This window comes from Diuraphis noxia, unplaced genomic scaffold (genome assembly GCF_037042655.1).
Source record: "Diuraphis noxia isolate RWA-SAM2 unplaced genomic scaffold, SU_Dnox_SAM2 contig0002, whole genome shotgun sequence".
Lineage (NCBI taxonomy): Eukaryota > Metazoa > Arthropoda > Insecta > Hemiptera > Aphididae > Diuraphis > Diuraphis noxia.
The window spans coordinates 42,246,862-42,264,856 of NW_028301712.1; the positions used below are offsets into that span (position 1 = coordinate 42,246,862).

At 30.7% G+C, this 17,995-nt stretch overlaps 1 protein-coding gene across 1 annotated transcript; it reads right to left on the bottom strand.

The window, feature by feature from the left end:
- Nucleotides 1-517: 517 nt before the first annotated feature.
- On the bottom strand, nt 518-16,775 carry LOC107167836 (uncharacterized). The gene is made up of 4 exons (XM_015517035.2): nt 16,398-16,775; nt 5,719-5,793; nt 5,555-5,607; nt 518-5,481 (listed from the first exon to the last, which is right to left on the bottom strand). Exons 2-4 carry the CDS (start codon nt 5,765-5,767, stop codon nt 2,914-2,916), a joined length of 2,670 nt encoding a protein of 889 aa, XP_015372521.2. The 5' UTR covers nt 5,768-5,793; nt 16,398-16,775; the 3' UTR covers nt 518-2,913.
- Nucleotides 16,776-17,995: the final 1,220 nt, after the last annotated feature.

A 17,995-nucleotide genomic window follows, 5' to 3' on the forward strand; every position in this document is an offset into this window, starting at 1 on the left:
AGTACTGTCTCGTCACATGATTTATATTTTTGGTGAGGTGTTTACAATTCTCAACGGGGTGCAAAATTTTTCATGTAAAATGCGTTATTATTATAATTTATTTATCTGTGTATTTATCGCAAACAAACATTTCCTGTATGGATTAAATTTAATATTAATTTATAACACCAAACATTTGTACACTACTCAAGTACCTATTGTATGAACATATTGTAATAATACTAATAATTTATAAAATCCTGCACAGGATAGAAATATTAATTATTTAATTTTAAATAATATTCATAAAATAAAAAATAAAGATAAATATTTTGTAAATTTCATTCAAATACATTAACATTTTGTATTGAATAATACATTTAACCTGTCATCAACGATATCTACTTTTGACGAGACTTACTTTAAATTTAATTATATAGTTTTTAGTTTTTTACTAACATTACGCATTTCACGTACATTATTATTGTGTTTTAGCTTGAATATAAATGCTGTTTAACAATAAAAAATACAATATAAATGTAAAATAATGATATACAAAAAATCTATAATTTAAGCAGAACAATAATATTAGGACATCATATTAAATTTAAATAACATAATATATAACTTATTTTCAGTATACCTACGTACGATGTAGGTAGGTACCTACTTAATACTTATATCTATATCATATTGCACGTTTAATTTATTTTGATATTATTATTTCAAATTTTACTGTCAGTAATATATTTAGGGGGTTGGGGGTAGAGACCTTGATTATCCCGGCCGTAATTGTTTTAAAAGGTTTCTATTTTTGTTTTACACACAAGTGACATAGGATTTTAGACGTATTTTATGCCAAACGTATCAATTTATCTAATAAAGCTTTATGAATTCTAAAAACAGATTTGTATTTGTCGTCAAGACTACATGAGATAGATTTTCACACATATTTCATACTATCACCCAAATTTCAAAAAACGTTACATTAAAAAAGAGTGATTGAAAAATTGCAATATTTCAATTTTTGAAGAGGTTAAAATCAAAAGATTAAACATTTGTGAAAGTTGTTCCTAAGTAGACTTGACAAAATCTGTTTTCAGAATTATTGCTTAACTATATATCAATCGGTACGTCTAACAAGAAACATGGCTAAAACCATATGTCATACGTCATGAGTGTGTTAAACAGACAAAAAATCATGATATCTAATCCCTTTAAGAGAGATATTATGTATTTTACATGGCCAATCTTCTATTAGTTAATAATTAAATCAATAATTAAGAAATGAGAATAATAATAACAGTTTGGAGAGATGAGTTTCAACGCTAAAGTTAAACAAATAGAATAGTTACCTACTTTAAAAAGTCGGTTTAGAAATTGAGATATCAATATATAACTCACTAATTCAGTAAATCAATTATCTTAAAGACTACCTATTTAAATTTTAAGTTAGTATGAATAAAATCAGAATAATTTAAAACTAAAGGACGAAAGAAAAAAGAAAAATCGGTCAAGTTAAATTGAGTTCTAAATAATATAGAGAATCATTTTAAATTAACACTTATATATTGGATTCCATGGCGACTGAATTTGAGAAAAAGATAAATTGCTTAATATGACCATGTAAATATTGTAGGACAAATTTTCATTCTTCTTGAATACAACCGACTTAAATATTATTGAAATTGTAGAAAAAACTGAACAGTTAAGAAAATATTATTCAACAGATCTGAATATCTTATTTCTAAACAAATACATACAATTTCTAGTAGTTACTTTACCTAAAGATGAAAGAGAAATTACAATTATCAGTTATGGAGGCGTGTCTGAAAGTTAAAAATAAGGGATCTTAAAACACGTTCCCTTACCAAAATGTGAATATTTTCTTGAATATAATATTATATGCAATTAGTGCATTAACACGAATAGAATGTTAATAATTGTTTTGGCGCGCCCCCCAGGTTGAGAGCCCGTGATCTATACCTTATAAAAAAGCAATATGATATGTAAATAAAGATACAAATTTATTAAGTATGTTTCATATTTAATTTACAGTTATGAATAAAAAAAATATTTAGTAAAATGGTGAAAATATTTATGAGCAGGGGGGGGGGGGGGGGGGTGAGAATAGTACCAGGGCCGAGGGCACCAAATTTCTGAATACATTGTATTGTACGAATCTATTGTACGTGCCATAATCTAAGCTGAACATGCGATTAACGAATGTAATATGTTTTTATTATTCAAATAAATTAGTGTAAATAGATACATAATAAAAATAATTAAATACAAAACTATGTGTTTAAACTATAAATATTGTTTTTTATGTACAATTCTAAATAAAATAAACTACTTACTACAATAATAATGTCACAGCGAAATATTATATTAGATATAATTTAAATAGAGGATAAGTGGTCAACGGCGAGAGTTTACACATAATGAACATAGAAATATGCATCTACTTACAAATTATTGTGTCGTAGTACAAAATGTATTTAGCTTAACAACGACGTTGTAACGCAATGACGATATTTAAAATATTATGGTATTGAATTACACAAAAGCCTAGAAATATCTGATCATCTAATTTACGAGATTGTTTTGGGAATCTATGATTTATTTCTGAAAACCATGCATGAAACAAACATAGGGGAGAATAGTTATATAAAGCTATATTAACATTGGTATTAAAATAATTTATATACTACAAATGTGTTTCGATCGCTTGTATATAAATAATATGTATTATTGTGCGTTGTGTATGATAGGTCTGATGGTCGATGCATATATTATAATGCTTGATCGGATATTTCTCGGCTATTTGTCGTGAGCATTTTAGGCGATAAAGTTATAATAATATTAGGTAATCATTTAAATCATTATTATATATTGAGCTACTATAATATATTATATATTTAGCACCGGCGATCATCGCCGTTTGTTGTGGTGCCGTTTATTGGCCATTGAAGACTGGAAGAACGACTCAATGGGCAACAGCGGTCTGTCAGCCGCATACGAGGTGTGGTACTTGTGCCTCGGTGCCACCGGAGTTACCGCGACCGTGGTTGCAACATAATCTACGTCTTCGGAAGACGCGGCGTCCATCGCCTCAGAAGACGTGTTCTCGTCGAATGGCGACACGGACGAGCTCCTCCTGAGCGTGTTGTGTTCTTCAGCCACCGAGGCAGTGGCCGGCTGCACTGAGGCCGTCCTAATGGTCGGAACCGTCCGCCGTTTGGCCGAATACACTAAAGGTCTGGTCGGCTCCGTGGCGGCCGCCGGTTCGCTACCATCGTCCACCACCGGTACCGCTGAGTCTGTGCTCGTTCTCAGTCTGTTGTAGTACTTGCCAGGCTTATATTTGTTCCTGTACGCCCGTTCCGTGGTGGTATCCTGTTGCTGTTGTTGTTGCGGTTCTTCCGTGGTAGTTGTCGTCAATGTGCTAGCCTTGTACCGATTGGGCCGAATCCGCGGTTTGTACGACTTCCGCGCAGTTGTGTTGGCGGGCTGTTCAACGGCTTCCGGATCTGTGGGCGCGGGACTCGTGGTGGTGGTCGTCCTCCGTCCTACTGTAAACGGCGCTTTCTCCGTACTGGTGGTAGTGGTCGTAGTGGTCGTGGTTTTATAGTCTTTGATACTGAACCGCGGCCGTGTACCGTTTCCGTATTTGGATTTGATCTTTGCTCGCGCGTCCGTCGCCGCAGCATCTGCGGTATTCGGCTGAGATGTGATCGTTGTCGTTGTGGTAGCTGCGGTAGTGGTCGCTGCGGTCGTGGTAGTAGTGGTCGGTGTCGGTGTCGGCGCTAATGTCACTCGTTCAGGCACGTTTTCGTATTCGACTGGCTGGTATGGTTCTTTGGGCCTGGATGACGGTAAAGGTTTCTTTTTCTTAAACTTATTCACTGACACTGGAACAGGTCGTTCTTCTCTGGCCGGCGCGTAGGTCGTCGACGCCTCTGTCGTGGGGACAAACACCGTTTCGTAATCTTCGTGTTGTTGGTACTGCTGTCGTGGTCGGTAGTCCTGTTGGTGTTCTTGTAACTGTAATTGTTGACGGTTGGGCACCGCATACTCATCGTAATCGTCCGGCAAGGCGGTCGTCGTGGTGGTTGTCGTTGTCGTGATTGGTTTTCGCTTGCGCGTCGTCTTGGGCGCAACCGTGGTCGTGGTAGTGGTCGTGGTCGAGGTCGATGTTGACATCGGCTTGGTAGGACTTTTCAATATGTCATACTGCTCGCCGGACTCGTTCTCGTCTTGTTCTTCATGAGCGTCGTACTCTAATGAACCACCAACTACGGCGTCTTTGAAGTATGGCGCCTTCGGACGACTGTCAGAGGGTTGCTGTTGGCCCAACGTAACTGGCGTAGGCAAAAAAGTGGGCAGCGCATTGACTTCTTTCACCGGGAATATCCGATAAAGCTCTTCGTTTTTAGGTGTCGGCGTCTGGTACTTGCTGAATGGCCTGGTCGCTGGGTGCGTGAACGCGGTCGACAAGTCCACTGTTACCGGTCGGATCGGTTGGCTTACGTGTTCCTGGCCGAACCGTACTTCTGTGCCTACATTTAAATTGTGCACATACTGATTGGGTTTTATGAATACGTTTTGATCTCCATTCGATTGTTCAAACGGTCGTGCAAAATTCGAGATTTGAGGATACAAATTTTGGCTTTCGACGTGACCAGGATACTTTTGGAAGTACGCTGATGATCCACCTTCTGTAGGCGATTTGTACTGCTGTTCCTGTTGTTGTTGTTGTTGTTGTTGTTGATGGTGGTGGTTGTAGTTTTGGTGTTGTTGCTTATGTTGCTGTTGTTGTATTGACTCTGAGGGGCTCACTAAAAATGGTTTTGGTCGTTGTTCCGCGTAAACTTGTTTGTTATTACCCTGAGGTCTCGGGAAAATATGATCATTAGGCACATAATATGGCGTCAGTCTCTTAGGAGGATCTTGTACGATTGGTGGTGGCTCCTTGAATCCAAAGCTCTTATGATTGTTGTTAGGGTTGTTGTTCTGACTATTGAGGTTGTTGTTGATGTTGTGGAATTGGAAGTTTTGGTAGAACTGTGGAGGTGATTGTGGTGGTGGTGGTTTTTGATAATTTTGAGGATGACGTTGTTGAGCGTTGAATACTACGATTGCGGGAGGCTTTTGGTCTTCTGGTTCGTTGTAATCATTTTGTTGAAAACGACGGTCGTTAGTTTCTTCGTAATGCCTGTCAAAGTTGTAGCTTGGTCTGAAATTTAAAGTGTGTGCTGGCTCTCTTGCCTCGATAGTTGCATGGCCGAATTCACTAAAAGAACCTAATATAGTGGGTGGTGGTTGAGCGAACACTTCAATTTTGTTAGATGCCGCTGGTTGTAGATTGAGTGGTCGGTTGCTATACCGGACCGGCGGCGTTATATGTACAACCTGTGAAAATCCATTGTTGATTCTAGTTGACCTTTTATCGATACCAGATATCGGCACCCAGTCATCTTGCAAATCATTAGAGAAGTCCTAAACAATCAATAAATATATAAAACATAAAAACATAAAATTATTTTTTAACTAAATTAAATTATTTACTAACATTATTTTCCTTGGGTAAATAAAAATGTTCACCTCTGACAAATAAAATGAATCCTAAAAGAAATGAAAATGATTATTAAGGATTTATCAAATAGTTATATATTATAATATTTATAATATATTCGAAAATAAAATTACTTTTAAAATTATAAAAATAATATTTACCAAAAAGGATACTCAAAGAAATCAAACAAGCAGATGTCCTTACACTCATTGTTCAGTCGTAAAACCCATTTACCTCTGAAATATATACAAAAATCATATGTTAAAAATTTAAAAAAATTTACATAATTTTACCTTCACGGAATTAATGCGTTGTTTAAAATGAAGATTAATATCTTAAGCATAATCAATTCAAAGTCATAAGTCAATAATTATACAGTTTACGAATAGCAATTCATTGGAGTTCATAAATGTGTTTACTTTCTATTCATTATATAATTATATCATTATAGCATAGTGTCTATTTATTAATTTATTATACTTTTTTTATTTTTAATTTCGTTAATAATAAATTATAAAAATAAATAACTTAACTGTTAAATATTCTAGTATTAACATTATAGAACTGAAATAACAACAGATCAATTAGAAAAATCGAGGAATGAGACGTGGTTAGTCAGAGGTTATTTTCCTTAATTTTCAAAACTAAGGAATAAATTTGATATCAATGCAAAACAATTTTTTTTTTAAATAGTTTAACAGATAACAATGTTTTTTTCAAATATTTTCATAGCTTTATTTAAAAGGACGGAGGCATTATTATCATTTAAATGATTGCTAAAAAATAAAATTAAAAATACTCACAAAAGAAAAAATTAAAAATATTTATAGATATATTATTTTAGTTAAAATGTTTATAAGTTTCAACTTATAACTATATTATACGAGGTAGGAACTTACTTATAAACCAAAACGATTTTTCGAATGGAATGAAAATTTTAAATATTATAACTATGTATGATATACCTTTCTAACCTAATAGGCTACACGATACTACTTATACTTATCTTTTTAAGTAGTCTAAATTATTATAACACTGATTTGTAGACAACTATGTATTATTAGTTGCATACTCTACGTTTAATAGGGAGCTCACAGTAAGACATATTTTACTTACCAATCTCTTTGATTGTTCTATAATTTGATACACTCTAATGCAATATTTTACTCGTAATTTGAGAAATTAACAAATCCTTACTCATTAGATAAATATAATATATTTTACATTAGACAAAAACATAATTAGTGTGCAACTCCAAAGTTCAAACGGTTACCAATTTGTTGCCATCAATTTAGTTACATTTATAAGTAGGTACATACAGTTTCTGTGTTCATATTTTAAAATTATAATTTGTGAGAATCACGTGGTTATTGGTTGATTAGATTTGGAAAACTCACAATATTCCACTTCAAAAACTCCAATCAACATATAAAAGATTGTACAATTTTAGTTTTTTGATTTAAAAATTAATATTTTTTAGTCTTTTAAATAATTTGTATATTTGACATATAATTGTAATTTTTTAACTATTATTATCTATACTTTTACATGTTCATATTAATAGCACTCTTATTGATTATTTTCTTTATTATCCTTATACATAAATACAGAAAATAATAGACATATGTCATGTTCTGCTTTTCTGGCGAGGCAATTGAATATTTTTCGATATCTCTGTTTCCAAATTGTTCCAAATACAATTGAAAATGACTACACTAATACAAAACAGTGTTATAGCTCACAAAATAAAATTTCAAAACTAGTTTTATGTAAGCACAATGCTATATGACTGGGATAGTTATCGTGGAACGTTCTTGAATTATATATGGACATGGAAAATAAAATATTAATAATATTATATTTATATTCTGAAAGATGACGGTTTTTATCGGTATATAAGTACATTAAATTGTATGTTGTATAATCTGTATATACCTTTTATCCGGTTTTATGTTTGTTGGTGTTTATAACTTTAGTATAATCCACCTAGTATTAGTGTTCATGTTGACGGTATTTCTAAACAATTCTAATTTATATCGACGTTTTTCCATCAACGAAAACAAAATTTCATTTCCTGTTCTTTTGTCTTTTTACTTAACATTAGAATGTGTCATTTTGCATTCATCTAGTCAAAACGTTCCACGTACGATCGTAAAAAAAAGGAAAGTGTATGATACAATAAGACATGTAAAATTCACATTTATTGGTAATTTCGCATTTGTTTTTTTTATTGTTAATAACCCATTACAGGTGACAATGATATAATTTAATACGCACTTACATATATTCTCAAATTATTGTATGCATATATGTTGCCATTCAAACGTCAATGGAAATTGCTTATTCAATACTTACTATTATAAATAGTTTATAATTTATATATATATATATATATATATAATACCACATCATAATATTATGATTTTTTACGATAATTCATTGAATCAGCCAAATTAGCATGCAAAAAATGATAACTGAAAGAAAATGTGAAGAAACTCACCAACACCAAATAGGCGGTATATGTACCAATGTACCGTACACATTTAATGTAAATTACTGTATGTAAATACTTTGTATACTTATAATTCAATTATTTGATTTTTTTTTTTCAGGAATGACTGTTACCTATAAATTAACCAATATTTTAAATAATTATTTGAATCACTAATTTTCAGTACTTATATTACCTACATAACAGATAGCCATGAGTTTTAAGACATAATATAGGTATATAGTATACAAATACTATTTAATATTCTACTACTACCTACACATTAATACTATTTTACTATTACAGACGTGCTGACTATACAGTTTATTTTATTTTTAAATTTCTAAATGTATCTTTTCGATCTCAACTGAGTATAATTATCAGTACGTACTATCTATTTCTGATGATGATAATATGATATGGTCTATAAGTACAGCTAGTATATTATCGAACAATTTACTCGAATCTTTAACTCGTCAAGATTCACGTATTCACAAAGTAATTATTAATTATAATATTATTTGCTGTTGATTTTATTAAAATCACAATAAATTAAATGTATGAAATAGGAGTGCGCATAATAATATGTCTCGGCCGAGTATGAAACAATCGAAAAGCCAAATAAGAGAACCGTTAACACGCGTGCCGCGGCCTTGGATCCTTGGACATCCGGCGAGCCGACACAATGGGTGCACATGAAAATCTAACATAATGTTATGAACACGTGGAGACGACGACGATTAACGTTTAATTGTCCAAGTTCCTAATGTTTAATGCTTACGGCTGACTTATGGCATAACGATAATAATAATAATATCGTATTTACGATCTCGACGCGCGTGTTTGTTTACGCGGCAATTAAATCTATCAAAACCGCATGAAACGCACAATAGCGAACAGATGATCTACGGACCGTGATGACGATAACAATGCAGTGGAGAAACAACGCGTATTATTCGAATTTTACCAACAATATTATGCACATCGTCGTATGACTTTTCCCGAGGACGTATGTGTGCCGCGACAGTGATAAGAGTTACCGAGGAGGACTGCAACGTCCGTATCAATGAATTCGGGCCACTGGGGAAGCTGCACATAGCGCGTAAATCGCGTACAACTGTACTGCATTAGTTTAATGAAAATATGATTTTTACAACTATACTTACCTACTATAATTATGTATTCGATTACTAATAAGTGTATTTTTATGCTTTATCTATTTTATGGTGGTTTGTCTGTTTAAAAGCTTTTACGAATAAGTATGCGTATATATGGGAAAGTATTTAACATATATTTTAATAGATACTATTTAATATGTATATTTTAGGTATTTAAATATTTATCTGAAAATATTTTAAAACCTTTTCATTGGAGCAATATTTCAAAGAAATTTTAACAATTATTATTACATATGTGGGGCATGTTTGTACATGCCATATTGATAACTTATGAAGAACCAGGATCCTAATAAGTTACGGGATTAGCAAGGTATCCTAATAAATTTATATTTTTAATTTTTCTCACAATAATATGGCAATAGTACCTAAACATCGAAATGCATTTTGTTGTTGCTGTCTACTAATTAATTATTTTAATTTCTAGCATTAAATTTGTTTAATTTTAAAAGGACGATACCCATATATTTGATGTCTCTGTCTTACAGACGTACCTACTTACGAAATTGAAAATTTGCATTCATTAGAATCGATTTTGCGATGTCAATATAAAAGTGAACTGACTTGTCATCAAACTTAAATTTAAGAATATTATCTGTGCTTAAGTGTCGGATTTTTTTTATATTTAAATTGTTGAGCGTGATATATGTATGTAAAAAATTGCAAATTAAAAAAGCTTAAATTAACTTAAAAATTAAAAAAAAAAGCCGATGCTTAAGCAATTAGAATAGATAACTTTTTGCCTTTAATTTTGATAGTAGATCAATTCAATTTTATAATAAAATTACCGACTCAATACTCATAGATCTCGATGACCAAAAATATATGATGCCGTACGTTCTAACACAACACGTGCATGGTTAGCGTCTACGATAATCAATTGATCTTATATCGAATATGTTAGCTGATATCTTTGTCTAAAAATCTCTTAAGTTAACTGAACATTAAACGGATATGACATTAAAATATTTCGTATTCGATTATGATATTTTATCAATTTATAAGCCAAGTACTAACATATAGTACTATACCTAATGTACTTGCAGGGTCTGTAAAAATTTTGAAGACGAACTAAAAAATACTGAGGCCAAGATTCGTATACGAAAAAAAAATATCTCGGTGAGACGTGATTTTCTAAATCCACAATACCATGCGACGGTGGCGACACCCTGAACACGTATGAGGTAGGTAGGTATATCTGCACGTACCAATACATATAATATAAAATTATTAATTTAAAATAAAGTGATATCGCTACTCGATTGAAATTCCAACGGTACGCCATGTGCGTGTTTACACTGTTAAACACGAGCACCTTGTGTCGTCTGAGAACGCACACACACATCACATTCATATGTATATATATATATATATATATATATATATATTTAGCACCAGAGTGAAGGTTATGTACACTTTCACTCGCCAATCGCTGCGACATTGACCTTCCAATGTTCGAAAAAAAACTCTTGAGCCGTGATGTTTACGTCGGTTTTTATTTCAGCTCCCGATATAATTTTGTAACGTAAAAATACATTATAAGCGTTTATTATTATTAGAATATTTATAGCTATATACGCATACGCTGATTTATGGAAGTATATATACACCACAAAAGTGTATTGATAATTTTTGGGCATTTTCTACAGTCTATAATAAATTATAATATGTAATATGTCTACTACAAAAGTATTCTGCGTCGTTCCGAAGATGGCTAAAATTTGAACGGTCGATTATAGTGTTTTTGATATACCATCATAAAAGTAATGTCTAATTTATAACATATCTGCACATAATGCATTATTTATAAATTATAATTATTGTCAAATTATAAGTACACTGTACTACTTAAGTACTTACTGCAGTGATTGGACAATAATGTAAATAGTTATTATAATAATTTAGGTATATAATTCCTCGAATATTTTATCTAAACACCGGAAACGTTTAACAAGAATAAAATCAGATAATTTCAGAAATATTATCAAATTCGTAATTTTTTTTTTTTATCAAATATGTTTAACAAAATTTAATAGTCAAGTAGGAATATAGGTACTAAAGGTTTCTTCATTGCCACTATTTACAATAACAAAAGTAAATCCTTTCAAATGGTATAATATAGAATATGAACACGATTTAAATTGTACTCAATTCCTTTGACGTATTTATAAACCATAACATAAATACAAACAAAAAGTATATTATATACAACGATAAACGAGAGAAGAAAAGTGGTTTCACTTAAAAATTAAATAAAAATAAAAATCACGTGCATCGTGTATTAGTCTAAGTATTATTCATCTTGCGCACTAAATACACACTCGCACAGTCGCACGCTACATTGATTGAAATGCCAATCGACGAATTTCAGTGATTTTCTAAAGTGACAATAATTTTCACCTTGTTCTATAAACGATACGGATTGAATATTGTTTAGCGAACATCCTGGTCACGTAAATTGGTGTCTAATTCGATGATGTGACCATACCGCCAAATGTAAATATACTTCTAATATTTATGTCAAGGGATCCGTAAAGACCTCGTATTTCGATTAATAATGAATATAATAAAATTATGTATTATTACAATGCGATGTAATAAACATGTTAATGTTTCGTTAATTAGTATTTTGTTTGATGTGTCAATATTTCATACACACTGATACAAAGTAAGTCATTTTTAAGCAACTAAATTTGATCTCGTTAAGCTTTCACCGCAGAAATTCTACTCATATACTAAACATGAATCGACGTTAAAATAATGTAGCAATTTCGTCGGAGGTCGGTTCAAGACAATCCCAGCAGAGGTGCTCGTATAGTTAACCGGCTTGAAAATTATAGATTCATGGGTGCACGTTGTTAAATTAAAGAGTGGAATACAATATATGATTAGCGTTATTTTTATAAAATTTCACACTCAGTTTTATTTTTTACGACATCTAAACCTTATATTAATCGAAGTGTTGAAACGTGCAAAATACGTAGATACCTATTGGTATATTATAATAATAGTTGAGTAGAAATGTAAACGTGAGTACAGAGTAGAGGTTATAAAGTGCGTTGAATTATCGAATATAATATGTATCATGTATGTAGGTATTATATACGTATTATGATTAGAAATCGTAATCAAAATAAAATTTTAAAATAGATAATTTAATTTCTCACTTATTTAAAATATTTAAAAAAAATATATTACAAAACATATTACGAGTTAAATGAAAAAATATTTTTGTTTCTTGTTAACACTTTAATTTTAATTGATTAAGTACATATTTTTAAATGGTTGTCAACTTATAGAATTTATCAAATTTCTGCTAAAATCAAATAGTTATTTTTTAAATATAATTACTTTAGATATTTATATCAATTAAATTAAATAACAGCTTTATACATTTTAATATTCCAATGAAATTCCATACTGGCCATAGTTCTAGTACTGAATCAATGAATTCGTACCTGTGTCACACCTTCCTATAATGAATACACAACTTACTATCTTAGTCCCAAGTGTCCTACAAATTACAAGTCGTAATTATAATGACACATCGTTTTTGTTTTAAACATATTATTTTATCAGTCAGGGGTCTAAATTAAACACGCTGATATCTCCATAAGAATCTCAAAAGTGAAGGGATAATGATGAATGATACGAAGTAAGTAGGTATAATAATATTTTCAAAATATTATTTTGTACCGAATAATTTTTAATTTTTTTTTTTTTTTTGCTTAGTATTTAGGCCCTTTACCGCAACCACTACATCATCCACACTCTATGCTTATTTGTCATTACCTAGCTCTTCGCCGTTTATTACTCCTAGCGTTAAATTATTATAATGTAAATTATATTCAAGTAAGCATATTTATTGTTAGTATATAGTTGGTAGATACAAATGGTTAAATTTAATATATTGACTTTACCGTTCCACGGAAAAAATTTATTAACTACTTAGAACAGAACGAAATATACAGCGGTATTAAATAATATATACAATCACGTATAAAGCATTTGAATGGTTAGGTAATAAAAATAATAAAGTATGGTAAGAAACAGTAATTTTTATTTTTAAAAAAAACTCAATATGACTCACTTATTCTGTATTGTATTTAACATTATTAATATCAATCCTGTTTATAAAAATCAATAATATTATAACAATATATTGGTTTTCATTTTAAATGTATTTAAATATCTTTTGAATAATTCAAATATGTACCATGTCTACGTATAAACACCACTTTTGTATAGTTTGGAAGCTTTTAATAAATTAAACGATCATGTTTTTTTATTTGTATCAAATTTAAATTTTTTATTATTTTGTTTGTTAAGGTACATATTTATTGATTTCTAGTATAAATTAGTTGAAATATAAACTTGCTCTCTATCACAAGAAGCTAGACACTTTCTATTTACCTAACTCAAAACTCTTATAATTATTATACTATAATTTATGTATATTTTTATATGTGTAATATATTTCTATTCAAATTATTCATGCAAAAATAAATTATAAAAAACCAAATATTTGAAATTTATAAAGTCAACCATATAAAAAGTAACATATTATAGGTATAACATAATATATATATATATATATATATTGCCTATTGCTCAAAGAATGAATTCCGCATTATTTATGAAAAGCGTAAGGGTTTTTGCAGAATCACCACATTTATATTAAAACTCCTAAAACCTAAAACTCATTATAAATTAAATATAGGTACCTACTAGAAATAAAATTAACTTGTTAAACTGACAAAAAATGATCAGATGAACATTTGACATACGAAACGAGAATATTTAATGAAATAATAATTATTGCGGTTATTATGACTTGTCTACTAAATTTATAAAAATACATTTTAACAAAAGGAGATCAATTTTAAAATCGCTCATATTCTACCGTTTGGCCACCACTGATATCATATGATATTAGCACATTATTTATACTATAGTATTATTATTAATTATTATTCTACCTATATTATATATATATATTTATTGTATTCATTTAGACATTCGTGTGTCTCAAATCGTTTTAATGTCTATTAAGTATTAATGTATTATGTATAATCTTACTTATAATATAAAAAAGACTTCAATTTTTTGAGAGGAAGGTTTAATAGGCCCAAAATATTAAGCAACTGAGAGAATTATATATAGTCATCATCATTTATTTTTTATCACAAAAAGCTAATTTATCATAAAATTACAAACAAACAGTTCATTTATGTAACAACTACTTGTAATCACTAATCAGGAAGATGTGTGGTATGTTATTTTCTTATTTTTTAATCCGTGATTCCTACTCAGTATGCACGATACAGTACAGTGATTTTCATACATTTCGTAATAAATCTATAGCCTATAGAGTTTAGGTACTATATAGGTAATAGGTATTGTACATTAATATTTTTATTTAAATACTTGCCTAATCATTTCAGTTCACAATTATATTTATTTTTGAACGGGTACTCTCCAAAATATTCGATTTTGAAAATAACTCGATTATGTCACTATCAATATTAGTATACCGATAATGCATTACATTATATTTATTCATGTCAATGTTTCTGCATTTTAATCAAAATGTTATGTAACACTGTTTGACTAATATATAATGAATTAAATATAAATACGCAATTTTATTGTTATATTGAGTTTGAAAAGATATAAAGATATAGTTGGCTTTTTACCAATTAATTTATTAAGTTTTTCAAATATTTTTTATAATAATTCTTATGAGTTCTTCTGTTACAAGATTTCAAAGAAAATTTACAAAACATTGAAAACAACGAATAGAAAGTTAAATTTATGTTCAGTTTTAATTTCTGTCACTCTGAACTACGAGAATCAGAACACAATGTTAGCGATAATTTAAATGATAAGATTATTATTAGTAGCAATAATTTTACTTCGCCTATTTATTTATTAACTTATAATTATCATAGAGTTCCATTGTAAATTAGCACGTTTCCACAAAAAGTAGACCTTTCCCTTTTCCACCAATACCCGTTTCCACCAAAGGTGTATCTTTCCCTTTTCCACCAATATCCTTTACCACCAAATGAGATCTACCTATAATTAAACCACGGTTAATTTACCAAAATAATTTGTATAGGTACTACGCTCACATTTAAATCTTTAATACAGTAATAAGTTTATTTAAAATACTAATGCCGGATTGAAAAAATGATACATTAATGTATTTACTTATGTATATATGTATTTATCTACTTTTATATATATATATATATAATTGGTTGATATTTTTTTTTCAATCGTAGAATATAGTAGTATACAATTGTTTTTGTAAAAACGGGGTAAATAATTTTATTTGGGGGTACACTTTTGCTGGAAACGGGCATCGCCCGTAAATTAGAACTCAAATTTCAAAACAAGTATCTATTGTTAATATTGGTTTGGGAATTTATATGACAAAAAATATAAATTTAATTGAGATATTGAAATAAGAATATATTTTTAAGGACAATTTATTCAATTATCAAATATCATAAAAACCGTTACAACCGTGGTAAAACTTTCAGCAATGACTAATTTATTTATTATTAATCAACGCATACCTATACTACCATTGAGAAAATCTTAAGAAAGTTCAGATGATTGATTACTTTACGAGAGTCTTAATTAGAAAATGTATGATCAACCATAATATTATTATATTTGATGATTAGTTTCTTAATGTAAATAGTCTCATATGGAATATAATAAAACAACAACGAAGTTATATTGAACTGGTCACTACCATAAATACAGTGATATATTTAGTGCCTGTCCTACGATATAACGAATTGGCGAAAGAAATTAGCAACAGGCACGAGTTTTCGAAGATTTAATTCGGGCGCGAAAGTGTTGATCCACTTGATCCCTATAGGTACAACAAAATGATTAACAAATAAGTTTTCACTTTTAATATCTACTATATGAATGTTATTTTACCAGTTCTAAAAATATATACATACAAAATGCTTACAACACAATTATAATAATAAAATACATGAAACTGGACAAATAAAACTCACAAACAAAATGAGTCAATGACGATTATTATATTATAATGTTAAACCTTGACTTCTTATTAATTATTAGTGTACATAGATCGAGTAGATCAATATCTTCAGATAGAAACATAAAGTATATGTTGTAGACTTACCTGAAAAAGAATGTTGAAGCACTGCAGGTGTATCGCGACAGTGCAATGGCCCGAACCTGTTATGTATAATATATATATATATTATATTAATCCGCGTAAAGGGGTGGACGAAAAGTACAAACGACGCACTGCCACAGGGTTCGTTTGAGCTGGACGCAAGGACAAAATGAAAAGATTTAAAATCCAAAACGACAAGAAAAAGAAGAAAACCGTGGACCGCGGTCTTCGTCGCGTGTGGACTGCACAACGGTAAAATAAATACGCGGAATGCGATGGGAATATGATCGACACTGACGGTAATGGCGATAGAAAAAATAATAAAGTGCAGCAGCGTGCGCGTGCGTTGCCGGCGACAAGTCGAATGAACGAAATCGAATGTGGGTTTATTGGTCGGTTTCCGATGTGAATACGGCGCGGCGGCAGAGGCAAAAGAAAGTAGGCTATAGTCATGACACTGTATATAGCTAGTACCTGTGGAGTGTGCCGAACAACAAAACGACACGGAGGACTCGAGTATACCCTTTCCATTCTTCTTTGCGATCAACAATATTGTATTATTGTATATATATATATATATATTACAATACACCTGGTTCGTCCTGCAAGCAGTGTAAGGGCGCGTGGTAAGTCTTAAAAACATAAATTGTTTTTCTTACACCTTGCAAGTTGCAGTGGGTGACAGGTCCATTTCCTCGGCCGAAAATGTTAACACGTCTCTCGCGATTCCACAACTGTGCGCATTTTCCTAGGGGTTTTTGAAATTATTATATCAGGTATATATACAGTTGTTAAACCACGCACAACAAATTTTGAACTTTCTTTCATATTTTTAGTTTGCTGTGAGGTGATGGAAATTCTATTAAATGTCTATGATATGATAATCGATGATATAGGTTTTATTAATTTGATACTTTGAACTATATAAACAAATCGTTTGATGAGAAGCTGTTTAAGGAGAAGAGGAGAGGAAAAATCGCTATATAGAGGCTTATATTTTCATACGTCGTCCGACAATATTCTATACATGTATAGTTAGACTTAGACGTACCACCGTAAATCGATTTTTACTTACGAAAACACGATTGAACAAAAATATAATAATTTTTCCGCTGCACGCTTATCATAGACGCTGCTACATAATAATATTTTAATATAATATTAATCATGCCACATATTTGATATACGTATAATAATCATAGGTATTACAATGTGTATATCAATTCGACAATAACGACGCGTGCCTCTCGGTCTTTATAAACGAGTGAAGGGAATAATTACATGTTGGCATAGGTACGGGTTATCACTATACTATACCTATACATCCAACCGGTTAGTCTATTCGTTATATTTCATTTATTTTATTGAAAACCGCAGCATTCTATATCCACGATCAGGCTACATACACACATTATTTTATTATACCGTTCGTTTGGCTCGGGAAACTCGTTAAATATACTTCAGCTAAATGATATTGGTGCATACATTTCGATTATTTGGAAACTTAGCACCCAACCTCCCGTATATAAATCGAATTGTTGTGATGGATACTATGGATTCGTTGGGAATTGGTCGAACAAAATATCCTAGGACCGCGTTTC

What these genes read in the sequence shown, in the direction of transcription:
- LOC107167836 (XM_015517035.2), bottom strand. Translation starts at nt 5,767, where the DNA reads ATGAGTGTAAGGACATCTGCTTGTTTGATTTCTTTGAGTATCCTTTTT. An exon ending in TTCTTTGAGTATCCTTTTTG is followed by an intron (nt 5,608 to 5,718) that starts GTAAATATTATT and finishes CATTTCTTTTAG; the next exon opens with GATTCATTTTATTTGTCAGA. An exon ending in ATTTACCCAAGGAAAATAAT is followed by an intron (nt 5,482 to 5,554) that starts GTTAGTAAATAA and finishes TTGATTGTTTAG; the next exon opens with GACTTCTCTAATGATTTGCA.